Below are 13,074 nucleotides of genomic sequence, written 5' to 3'. Positions count from 1 at the left end.
TAAACAGATCCAAATTTTGTCCACCAGGTTATAAGTTGACCTCACCATGTTGGTGTAGTAAATTACACACTTTTCTTGAAAGTTTAAGTTTTGTTAGTTATTTTCTCACATCCAACTGCTTACTTGGATCCACAATGTATGTGGTGATTGTTCATATTCTTGCAAATGTATACATTTCATTCAGAATCTAGTAAGATGAATTTTGATGGCTCTTAAATCATCTTCAAAAGTTTTTACCACATTGTTCAACTTCCACAATACCACAGTTGCTCACATTAAGTGTTTAGAACATAAAATTAGTGATTGGAGAAGAGTGGGTGTTGAGATGAAGATTGTGAAGTAGGGAAAGAGATCGACACAACAGATGAGGATGAAGGAGGGAAGGGCTCTAGCATCCAAATCCTTCATGCCCAGGAGCTCCTTTGAGTCAGAATCAACAAATGCCAAGAAAGATGGAGATAGGGATTTTTGATGTCCTTGAATTTGATGAATATGATTGTGTAGTAGAGGAAGTTGAATATGACAGCTCGCCCTTTGTTGGTCTTCACATTGATTTTTCTAAGGATTAGATTGAAGAGGAGAACAAACTCCTCTTGGATATCTTCTTGGAAGCTTGTCCAAAAAAGAAAGGACATGTTGAGGAGTTGGATGTTGAGATACTTGTGGATGATCCATTCTTTGGTTGTAGAAAGGGTTTCTCCTCCCTTCTATGAGGGTTTCACTCTCTAAATCGGTCCTCAATATTGTGGATCAATTGATGCCCATATTTTCGGATCTAGGAGATACCCTTTGAATTAACATATGGTGTTTGGTTTTATGCAACTTGAGTTTGGGGAGGAGGGAATTACTTCTTTACATCTTGTGGTTACTTTCTTTCTAAACCCTAAGGTTCAAATTACAATGTTTTGGAAGATGTTGTTGATCTAAAGCTTAGGGGTTTAGAAGGTCTCTATTTTAAGAATGCTTGTGCTTCCTTAAGCCTGCAAATTGATTATGATCAAGATGGGTTTTCAAAGAGCTTATTTGCTCCTATAGTAGTTGTTTCTTCTCCCCATGGTGTTGTTCCTATTCTAAATCCTAGGGTTTCAGAGGAACCTTGCATTGCTGGGAGTTCTAGTATGGGTAATTCTTTGAGGTGTGTAGGAAGGGCAAATTGATATTGATATTCCTTAGTCACTTCTTGCATAATCATGTGTGCGACTTAGATGCTCACTCATTGAAAATTTCTCACGTAGTGATTGGCCCAATATTGATATGATCAAAAGATGGTTTCTTTGGATTTGGAAACTCAAAGGACAAGATAATAGTTATGGTGAACAATCTTTCTCACCTTCCTCTTGAAATGAGGAGGATCATTCTAGGATTCTTTTTGAAGGCCTCTTGTTTTTGGGGATGAGTGGCCTTTCTCTTCAAAATTGGTTCCTAGGTTTTAATCCTTTGAAATATTCAATCTTTAAATTCCTTGTTCGATTTGTTTACCTAGGTTGTTGTTGAAGTTTTTGGATGAAAAGCTTTTTAAAGATCATTGCCAATTCTTTTGGCGAATTTTGTATGTTAATTTTGATAACTAACATTAAGAAGTGCTTGTTGCTTGCTTGATTTTGTGTGTTTCTGGAAAAGAACAGAGTGTTCCCTCAAATAATTTTATTGTTTAAATTTTGTAATTAGTTGCATCCCATTGAATTTGAACTCTTTTGTTATTTGTCATTCTTGAAGTGGGACATGCTACTACTACTTGTACGGAATAAGAAAAATCACATAGTTTGGAGGAAAAATGAAGGAATGTCTACTATTGTTGATGAGTCTAACTCTTTACTTGAGGAGTTTCAAAAGGTTGATAATACGGGATAATCTCCTATTGTTTTTTCTTCATTGGACAGCTTGTTGCGAGGTTCTCACACCATTGCCCCAAAACTTTGGGGACCCCCTTTTTTTCAATCGCCTTGGCAAATTTTTGGGTTGTCCAAAAAAATAAATAAATTTTGATTTGTTTTTTGAAAATTTTAAGTCTTGGACACCTTCAGGGCCAGAGGGGAGAGGGCTAAGTCTATTTTCACCCAGTTTCAACTTGATTTTTCAAAATGACCAATTTCATCCTTAGGCCGGACAAAATTTTCGAAAAAAAAAAAACAACACTCGGCAAGATAAGATTGCAAAATTTGTACTTCGACAATTTCTTTTGAAAATTTGGATAATTTTCAAAAGGTGAAATTTTGTTAGATTTGAGTTTTTTGGAAAATCTTGAATTTCTTTGTTGGGAAAACTTTTTTTTCTTTGTGAAGATGAAATCAAATTGCAAAATCAATTTTAGGCTCTAGAAATGATTTTATTCTTGTCAAAACTAAAATTGCTTGGCAAAATCAATTTGAATTGAATGGCAAAAAATTGGCTTTAATGGATTAAAATTGCCTTGAAAATTTTTAAGTCTTTAATGAAATTGGCAATTTAATATTGAGAAATGGCTTTTGGCTAGCCAAAATCCGATTTTAATGACATATTAATTACTAAATCATCATTAAATGGAAACATTTAGCATCTCCAAGGCATTATTTACTTTCTTTTTGCAATTTTGGTCTAATTGGCAATTTTTAAAAGTAAATTTCATCTTAGCAAAATTAATTTTGGGCTAAGCATTTAATTGGGGGCCAATTTTTGTGTTCTAATTAATTTATTTTTTGCTCCCAAGGTCCCAGTCGACCAGCTATGGAGAGTATGAGAGTTGGGTATAAGAGGAAACTCTTTCCTCTTTTCTCCTCACTTCTCATTTTCCTCCTCTTTGGTGTTAGTGATTTTGACTTGGAGCAGCTCTTCCTTGGGCGATTTTTTCTTGCAAGTACAGATTTCTCCTTCCTTTGGCGATTTTCTTCTTTGGGCAGAATTTCCATGCTTGGACGATTTTGAAAAGGGCAGATTTCTTCTTCATGTTGGGCGATTTTTGCTAGGGCAGTCTAATTTCTCTCATGTGTGGCAATTTTTTATTGAGAAAGAACATCTTCCATGCTTGGGCGAATTTGTTTGAGGGCAGAATTTTCCATCCTTGGCATGTTTTTGAGAGGGCAGATCTGATTATGCCCTAAGCGATTTATGGTTAGGGTCTGATTTCTTCTAGAGGGACTGCATTTTTTTACTTCAGATTTGGGCGATTTTGTTTGGAGGAGATTATTGTGATCAAAGGTCTAATTTTTTTTGGGCAAATGGTGGATAATTCCGAGAGCACTAAATTCTGATTTTTTCTAGCTAGAGCCTCAAGTTTTGCAAGGGGTTTGAAATTCTCAAAGTCTGATCCTAAATTCCAAAAAAAAGATCCGGCTATTGGTAGAGGTAACTTTAAATTGTTTAGAGTTGAAAGGGGTCCTTAAGTTGATTTCCTTCTTTTGGTCTTGTCTAGATATTGTCTCCTTTGGTTCTTGCATTCATTGTCCACCACTTTACCATCCCGTAATAGGGCGACGAGATGGAGGATGGTAGTGCAAGCAAGAATCTTAAGGAAACAAACACTAAGAAAGCCAAAGAGGATATGATGCCCAAAACAACTTTCTTATCGAAAATGAGGCGAATAACCGATACCAATGTCGATACAATAAACATGATACAAGTAAAGGACAAACTAAAGGAAGGACAATCCCCCTTGGCAAAGAAGATATACAAAAGCGAAATTGTACATGCAACAACTTTTCCTCCTACATTGCCCTGTCCAAAATTGGTTATGGAATGCGCATCCAGGTTTGATTTGATTAGTAAATCCATCATTTTTGATGAAGGGAAGAGGGTGTTGGCCAATATTGTCGGACAAGCGATTGAAGAAACATTTAACATTCCCTAGTACAAGAGCATGATTGTAGTGATGATGGATTAGGCGGCTAAATCCTTTCAGGATAACTAGGAGGCCTATTTCATACATCTAAAGCAGGATTGGCTACACGAAGGAAAGAAAGGCGTAACCAGGTCATCAAAGCTTACAGTGACGGACTTCAAATCAGAATACGAAGATCTCATTGTGTTTCTCAGCCGGATCATGGGCCTAGCTCAAGGTATGCAATTTGAAAACTAGATGTACTTCTCCATTGATGAAATTGAAAATGGAAAAAGAAGATTTGATTGGGCTAGGATCATAAGTGAGAATCTAGAGTTACAACTCAGAACAACACAAAACCAAAAACAATTCTATATGGGATCCTATTTGTTTTACCTAATTGCTAGATTGTATAAGAGTTCGGGACTTAAGGCTTTAGGAGAAGTTGGCAAGGGGCCCAGGCAATATTTGGTGCATGAATGCTATCCATAGCTTCATTTGCACAACAACAAGGATTACAAAATGTTTTGTGACGCCTTTGCCATGAAGACAGTAAGGGTATTACAAGGGACACCTGCTAAGAGACTTTCACCGAAAGCGGAATCAAAGATAAAGAAGTTTGGGAGTTGGTTCATCCAATTTTCGCAATTCACCTACATTACAGTAGCAGGGAGCACAGTTTGTCCCAAGAGGCTTCCAAGATACCCATCTGACAAGGTAGTTTTGATGGAATTGGATAGGCAACTTGAGCACTATGATAGAATAATGAGAAACGAAGGTAAGACAGGGATTACCTTCTCATTCGGAATTGGCAATGATAGTTGTCCCAATCGGGCCGCCTTTGCAACTGCAGAGAAGGAATTGGAATGGTATCATCTAGGGTGGTACAGAGCAAGGCAAGGATTCAATCCTAATGGTCTTATCAAGGTATCTCATGGAAATGCATTTAAGCATGTTCCCACTATAGAGGACTTTTGGGCCAATGCCAAGGATGACTTTCATGTGAGAAAGCTAGCTTTCTCAAGATTGTCGGTGAACATGATGAGAGATATCAAATGGATAGGCATTGATATTCCTGATCAACTGGAAGATGATGGAAATGTGTTGAGAGAAGATTATAATACAGTAGAAGGAATAGAGTTGAATCCAGTAGATTGGGATGACCATTAGGATCCTTCCTTGGAAGAAGTCACAAGGGCAGTAGATTTGCATACCGAGTCGTGGTATAATGAAAGATTAAGGAAGCTACAAAGTCAAAGGGTCCCCCTTACTTATGAGAAGATGAAGCCAAAAGATAGTCCAACAGAATCAGTCGGATAGAAAGGTGTAGGAAGTAATCGGTAACAGGAAATAGTTTGAAACAAGAAAAGGGCTTTGGAGGTTGAGAAAAGCAAAGAACATCCAAAACCTCCGGCCAAGAGATAGCATACAGTTCCATCAAGAGAAAGCATAATTGAGGCTAGAAGCCAAGAGGTCAATTCAAGTGATAAAGGGGCCGCGGTAGAGGTGAGCGCTAATTCAGAATCAAGTGGTTACAGTGACTCCCCTCTCTTAGAAAACCAACAAGGAGATGATATGGCAATGACTAGTGGAGAAAAAGATGGGCCGATTAACATCAAGGTGATAAGTCAGGCACCCGAGGCCGTTGGTGATGCTTTGTTAATCGAACCAAATCCAGATTTGGGGAGATGCACCACACTACTATGGTTAAGGCAATGCTTATGCCAAGAGGCGAGGTTGTAAATGCTCGAACAGTTGAAGACATCCAAGGATTAATAGAAAAGGGTGATAGCGAGAACCAAAAACAAATGGCAAGAACGGTGGCAAAGGTAATTAGGAGCGACAATCATGGTCACCGAAAGGTTCAGATTGCTATACCAACAGTCAATAAGGCAGTGGATGAGATTGTGGCCCAGGAATATGAGATAGTGGAACACAACTTGGGAAGAAACACAAATGATATGGAATGTGAAGAGATCCAGGAGGGTATAGCTTGAATCAGAGAAAGGTTGAGGAAGGCAAATGAAAGGATCGTAAAGTTGGAGGCCGAGAACAAATATTGGAGAGATTTCTAGCCTATCCAACAGTTGCACCAGGCAGCTGTTCCTCAAGATAGCGGGAGCAACCTAGAAGAAATATCAGCTTAGCTACATGAAGTCAAGGGTTGGATCCATGATACAATCCAAGATGGGCGAAATTTCTTTCCTTCTTTCATCTCGACATTTCGGTCATTGGTGACTGTTAGAAACAAGTTCAGAATATTTGAAGAAAAGTGGAAGGATTTCCTTCCCATCAAAGGTTTAGCTATTCCCAAGCTACAGGCATTCATTGGGCTACCAGAGGCATATTTGGAGAGGGCCAAGTTGGTTGATGAGAGAGGACTGAGTACGGTTGAATCTTGGTTTGTTGCCTTGACTACTAGATTGAAAATACTCGAAGAGATACAGAAGGCAGTTGCACAACACAGCCCAAGCGTCGACACTTCCATTTCAACCATGATGAGCGACGTTGGGATGGCACTTGATTTTGAAAACATCAGAGAAGAAGATATCAATGAGACAAGAGTTGGATTAAGATTGGATGAGTTAGGAAGGGTTGCTATCAAGAAGAAACATCTGAACACCCTTTCCTCCCTAAATGCTTTTATTGGATTCACAAAAGAGTATGAGAAGGATCATGAGAAGACACTACAAACAGCAAATAGCATGGTGAAACTGGCTGAGCTCAAGATAAAGCATACACCTTGCCCTCCCATGGAAGAAGTCAACGAAAGGCTAGCTAGGTTCATTGCCTTAGCTAAAAGAATGAAAGAAAACGGGAGATCTATATTAGAAGATCATTTGATGTAAGCCCAAGAGGCAATTTCTCTTTCTTCTAGGATAGGACGTGTCTAATTCTGATTGGCCACCATTTTGGTGCCTTCTCATTGGTTGCCACTTTTACACTTTTTTCATTGGTCCATTGATGAGGTGGCATCTTCTCATTGGTTGATGGGGTGGCAACCCTAATTAGGGTTTCTAGGATTCAATCTGGATCGTCAGTTTTGCCTCTTTATCTCTATCGTCGGTTGTACATTTTGGCCTCTATATAAGGCCATTTGCTCTCATTTGTAATGGTCAGAGAAAATTGTTGCAAAGATAATGCCAAAATTCGCTATTTCTTTCTCATTGTTGTGACTTGCATGGTGATTAAGAGCCTTTGGTATTATTGCATGGTTTCTACTTCCAAATAGTTAGATTAAAATTTCCTTTCAAGTTGTTAAAGTTGGTTGCATTTCAAGTTGTTAAGAGTAAAGTAGATGAATAGTTGCATGGTAGTATTAGTAGATGTTTGATAGGGATCAATACTAAACCACTAGCATCCTAGCGGCATGTTGGGAAGCCTTATGTGGCAAACTAGTTTATTTTTTCTTTGAATCATTGCATCTATGGAGGTGGAGCCGTTGGTAAGCTTTCATTAGATTCGATCCCCAGTCCATTTGCTAATCTTCCATCCATAGGAGTAGAAGTAGGATAGCAAGTACTTTAGGACTTAGAATTTAGAAGAAGAGAGTTAGATAGATACCAGTCATAAGAACCATTCACCCTCCACTACTATCACCTTTTCACCAATATCATCTAGCATTCGCACCGAATTACCATCTCCATCATCCCACCAATGTCCAAGTCATCCTCAACAATTTGCGTACGGCCGCCTATGTGATTACCAACAAATCACATCGATAAACTGAGCGAGTATCCACAAGTGTAAGGAACATTGGAGTTATTCTCATGTCCCATGAGCATTAACTTTTCAAGAGAGGAATTGTGTGTTTGATACTCTGTATCAGATATTGAATTACTAATATGTTATGTAGTGGTACAAAAACTCTCATCAACACAACTCTTATGATGGTTTGGGACTAAATGTGGGTTCTCCTATTACAAACAGAAAAATCATTGGGGTGAAGGATCCTTGTATTGAAGTCTAGCAAAAATCTTTGGAACACTTCATTAAACCACCCCGACTTTGGGCTGCTTTTGTAAGGTTTTTTGATGAAATCTCTTGTAGTTGTTTTGTGATTGTTGTTGGTGTCTTGTTTGTTTTTTTTGTTCCATCTTTCTCAGTGTATTTAAGGTAAGTCCCTTTTAAAGCCCCTGCTTTCCTAATAAAAATCATGGTAACGAGTTTGCTGGACTAATAACAAACAATCATTAGTTACTGAAGTCAACATTCAAACCTTTCTTTATTACTATTTTATTTAGTATGTAAATATTTACGCTTGTACAGTATTTTGAAAATATTTGTGACCATTTGTTTGTTGGATACACCAATCCATTTATAATAATTTGTATACATTCTTTCACAGGTTGTTTCTAACTTTCTTCCACTCCTTGTTTCCAACACAGTTTTTCAAATTGATTCTTCAATCCACAGATAATACAATGATGAAGATCCTATCATGTTTCCTTTTTCTGTCTCTGTCTATTACAGTAAGAACATTGAGAACACTACATTTCTTGAGTTGACTTTTTTGTAATCATATTACCTGTAATATCATTCGTACTTTCTTTACTTACATATCCAAAGTCTTGATTTTTAGCCCTCACTTGGCTCAAGGAACTCTCTAATTCTTTTCCCATTCTTCTGTAAACCTTTTCCATCATAACCTGTTCTTTTCATTATCTTAGAACATTACTTGCAAAACAGTCTTTGTTATTATCATGACAACTAGCAAGACTTGCATATTAAAAAACATCCTATCTGCAACCATATACTCTTTATCCAAAGAAGCTTTAACTTCATCATATATATCCTGTGTTACCAAATTCTTCTAGGGATCCTCAGAGTCCTGGTCTGCTCTGTACCAAATACAGGTCCAGATTTGGTCTGTTCTAGCTTTGAACAGGGTTTTGCAAAAACCCCGTGGGTTTGGAAGACAGAATTAGTGAAGAATTTGTAGAATTTTGATGACATTTGATCAGTGAAGGCTGATTCTTAAAGCTAACATGATTAATTTTCAGCTGAAACATTGATATGGTGGTGTATTTTGGCATTTCACTATGTTACTTAACTATTAGCATAGTGGTGTATTATGAACTTATTTAATGCTGCATATATGTATATATTTGTATAGACAATTCCATAACAAACCCAAACCTCCCCTTAAATATTTATGATCAAATCTGGGAACGTGCATCTTGAACCCGAACCCAAATCTGAATTGGGACTGTAACTTCACATATATCAAATGAATAATATAAATAATTTGTATGTATAGACGACTCCAAAGCAAACCCAAACCTCCCCTTAATTTTTCTTGATAAAATGTGGGAACCTGAATCTTGAACCCGAATCCAAATCTGAACCGGGACTGCAACTTTGCACATATCAAATGAATAATATAAATCATTTGTATCAGGTGAGACATTACGAAGTATAGGCTTAGATCTTAAGACACATTTTTCTTTAGGTACGCTGCATGTAATTTAGCCAACTGATTATTTTGTTCTTTCAATTTTGATATTTAATGTTTTTAAGAACCATTTTCTTCTGCAAGGATTTTAGACTGTATTTCAAATCCAAAGTTACCTAATATTTTAAAAGTGCAAACTTGTCCTAGTTAACTAAATAATTATATTATCTAATTAAGTCACCTTACCTGCTGTAACCCACTTATTATTTAATTACCCTATTTTGAAATTTTCCACCTCTCATAGCTAAAATAATTAAATGATTTAATTATGGTTATATTCTCTCCACCAAATTCCAAGAATAACAGGGGTCCTAAATGCACTTGTCTCCCATATTCCCTATGGCTGCAACAACTTTGGTAAATGCATCCTAGCCTTTCAGATTGAAGCAACGTCCATTATGACCCACCATTCTCCCTTGATTCCTGGAAAGTCTTATCATTCATCTTCCACCATCCATTGTCCTTTCGAAAAATCTATATATTGAGAAACTATCCTATGCATTTTAACCATTTGATTTATGCTAACTACGTACTTGTCAAAATAGGAAAATTTAGTGCACAAGCATTCACATCCCAAATCATTGTAGCAAAATACACTTGCATTAAACTTCTATCGTAACTTTGTTTTGAATGTTTTTTTTGGTGCTTTGCTTTCAATTTCCTTGCATGGTCTCTAAGGTCTGTTTTAGTTTGGAATAGGAAGCTTTTTACTTGCATTTCCAAACTAGTGCATACAAAGCAATGCCAACTTTTCTTCCAATTCATCATTTTCTTTTGAAACTAGCGAGCTGCACTCGAACAAAACACAAATTGGTCTGCAAGAGGGCTCGTAGCTTGATGGTAAAGCACCCCAATAACAAATGAGAGGTCTTAGATTTGACTTCTAGCTGGTCTATGAAAACACATGGTAGCAGGGCCCAAATTTATAAAGCCAAGCCAAGCTAGGATCCTTGAGCAGTTGTAGAATAGTGGGTGTTAAAAATGAAATCACATCTGAACCAAAGATAAACTGATTACCACCAAAAAGTGCTGGTAGCTTAGTGGCAGAGCACCCAAACAGCTAATGAGAGGTTCTAGGTTTGACTCTTAGCCAATCCATGAAAGTTTAACAATTTCAGCGTAGAAAATTAAAAAATTGAAGGAAAAAAGAAGCCAGATCTATGTATTTTATTTGTTTGCACTAAATGTTTGTTTTGGTTTATACAATTGAAGTAACATCTGAACTTCATTAGTTCCTAACAAGAAAAGAACATGGAAACCTAGATCTATGTAAAAAAGAGAGTCAGTGATACTGCAGTGGAATGGCTTTTTGAATAATCACATTTAATGACACATTATACCACTAAGGTAACTTAGATCGCTCATTTTATCTTTTAGATCTTTTAATTTTTGTAAAACATTGATTCAGTGTAGAAAATGTTAAAAGTTTGAAGGAAAGAAGAAGATCAAGCTAATTATTTCATTTGATTGCACTAAACCTATCCTGAATCCTGATGTATACCAGCGCAGTGGCATTTGGTTTCCAGTTGCTTAGAACATGAAGTCTTTGATCTAGATTAAAAAAAGAGTTAATGATTGGTTTATTGAATAAACACGTATTGATGATGCACAATACCCTAAAATTACCTTCTCTGATCTGTAAGAGTGTCTTCAGATCTTTTTGAAATTTTTTGTTTGCTTTAGTTTAGAAATAAAAGGAGGCAAAGTTATGCGTTTCAGTTGCTATCACCAAATGTTTGTTTGTGGCATATACTTGGAAGAGGACTCCATGTCATCTGAAAAAATAGTTTATTGGGTATTTTTTATTGCAGGCAAGGGGAATTGCGTTTACAGTTTCATTGTAAGGTATGCATCATATATTGAGGAAATCACTGATAACTTTTCTCATATAAGATTGTGAAATTTGCAATACATCCAGTTGCTACTCATATTTCTATTGAACTTTGTTGAAATTTTTTCAGTAGCAGTCCTTCAAGCCCGGCAACTAATCCCAACTTTCCAGTCTACAATTCCAGTATTCCTGGAGGTATACCCGATGTAGGTTGGGGACCATATTTCTCCATCGGCACAAGTTTACTATCATCATCTTTGTCTTTGGCATTTCTGGTGTCTCTCAGTGTGGCTACATTTATGCTCCCTTAAAATCCTTTGAATGTGGGCACCCAATATGTGTGCTGCAGGGTCAGGGTTTCCATCTTGAGTCACAACAGCTCAAAATAAAGATGGCCTGTATGTAATGGTATTAATTTGTTTAACTCGTAGTGCCATTTGTGAGGGATGCTGATATAGATGCTCATCTTAGTAGTTATCATGTGCAAGTATTTTGGTTTGTGAAAAAGAAATACTGAGTAGTTAATACAAGATTTTGAAGATGGGCAAGCCATTCAGGTCCGTCTTATTCGTTTTCTTACCAAAGAGATGCTTATGCCTACAGAGGATGTATTGTTCCCAATATTGTAAATGCATTGTACTTGTGGGTGGTGCATGGATAATATGAGCATACTCTCATTTTTCATCTTAAGTTTCTGCAGTGATGTTGTCATTATTTGCGCGCTAGAAACCACAAGCTTGTTCCAAACAAATTGGCAAATCCCAGTAATATAGTGTTTCTCTACATTTGAATATCTTTTTACTGTATATATTGGTAAGCACTGAAAAGTTTGGGAAGAGAATGTAGCGATTCACCTGGCAGAAAGAAACATTTCTCCCTATGATTTCAGGATTCATTTGTCTAAATCGCACAAATTCTGAGTTTGCAGGAAAAATGTTTTCCTTTTAGCTCTTCATCTGGAAGATGGATTTTCCAGTGTGATTCTAAATTTTCTTCTCCACCTCTTTAATCCGACGTTAGACTAAACAAAACATACAAATTAAATCTTAAAATTATATGTACCGTGGAAATTTGGTATCTACAATAGAACACTTTTCTGCTAGATTTTATTTTTCTATTAAAGTTAGAGGTTGTGTTAATTAATTTATTAAATTTTTATTTGTTATTGCTTTTGATTCACCTTTGCTTTTACGTTGGTCTGTTTTCCTAAATTGATAATACTATCATTTGCACCAAAAGGAGAGGCAAATAGAGATATACAATTCATTTAAAAAGTAGAACGAAGATGTTATTTTTTATTGTTTCAGTATAATGCATATTATTAGTTCCTTTATGGGCAGGCAGGAATACTTATGCATTCATTTTAGTGCTCTTACAACGTGTATATCTATTTTTCATTTTTCCTGATTTTATAAATGACATTTTGTACTCATTCTATTGGTCCATATTATTTTTGATAGGGAGAAAAATCAATTTTTGTTAACAAAAATTCACGTATTTTTTTACAACAGTGATGTCATGCATTAATGATAGCTTTAGTGCTAATATGACATTAACTTGACCAATCAAATCAAAAAATTTAAAAGTTTATATATAACTTACAATGTGTATATCTATTTTTCATTTTTCCTAATTTTATAAATGACATTTTGTGCTCATTCTATTGGTCCATATTATTTTTGATAGGAAGAAAAATCAATTTTCGTTAACAAAAATTCACATATTTTTTACAACAACAATGATGTCATGCATTAATGATAGCTTTAGTGCTAATATGACATTAACTTGACCAATCTAAATCAAAGAATTTAAAAGTTTATATACACCTTACAATGTGTATATTTATTTTTCATTTTTCTTGATTTTATAAATGACATTTTGTGCTCATTCTATTGGTCCATATTATTTTTGATAGGGAGAAAAATCAATTTTCCTTAATAAAAATTCACATATTTTTTACAACAATGATGTCATGCATTAATGATAGCTTTATCT

At 36.0% G+C, this 13,074-nt stretch overlaps 1 protein-coding gene across 3 annotated transcripts in view; it reads left to right on the top strand.

The window, feature by feature from the left end:
- The window catches only part of LOC149534768 (Carbohydrate-binding X8 domain superfamily protein), a 25,450-nt gene extending 13,681 nt beyond the window's left edge, over positions 1-11,769 (top strand). For all 3 annotated transcript variants that reach the window (XM_089804006.1, XM_089804005.1, XM_089804004.1), the window contains exons 3-4: positions 11,060-11,093; positions 11,210-11,769. In XM_089804006.1, the coding sequence (XP_089660132.1) occupies positions 11,060-11,093; positions 11,210-11,390 (215 nt within the window). In that variant the 3' untranslated portion in view covers positions 11,391-11,769. The remainder of the gene's footprint in view (positions 1-11,059; positions 11,094-11,209) is intronic.
- Positions 11,770-13,074: the final 1,305 nt, after the last annotated feature.

Source organism: Cupressus sempervirens, chromosome 10 (genome assembly GCF_028749045.1).
Source record: "Cupressus sempervirens isolate cs-2001-9-10 chromosome 10, ASM2874904v1, whole genome shotgun sequence".
Classification (NCBI taxonomy): Eukaryota; Viridiplantae; Streptophyta; class Pinopsida; order Cupressales; family Cupressaceae; genus Cupressus; species Cupressus sempervirens.
The sequence above is the reverse complement of the archived record's forward strand: the minus strand, read 5'-3'. Positions and strand labels throughout refer to the sequence as shown.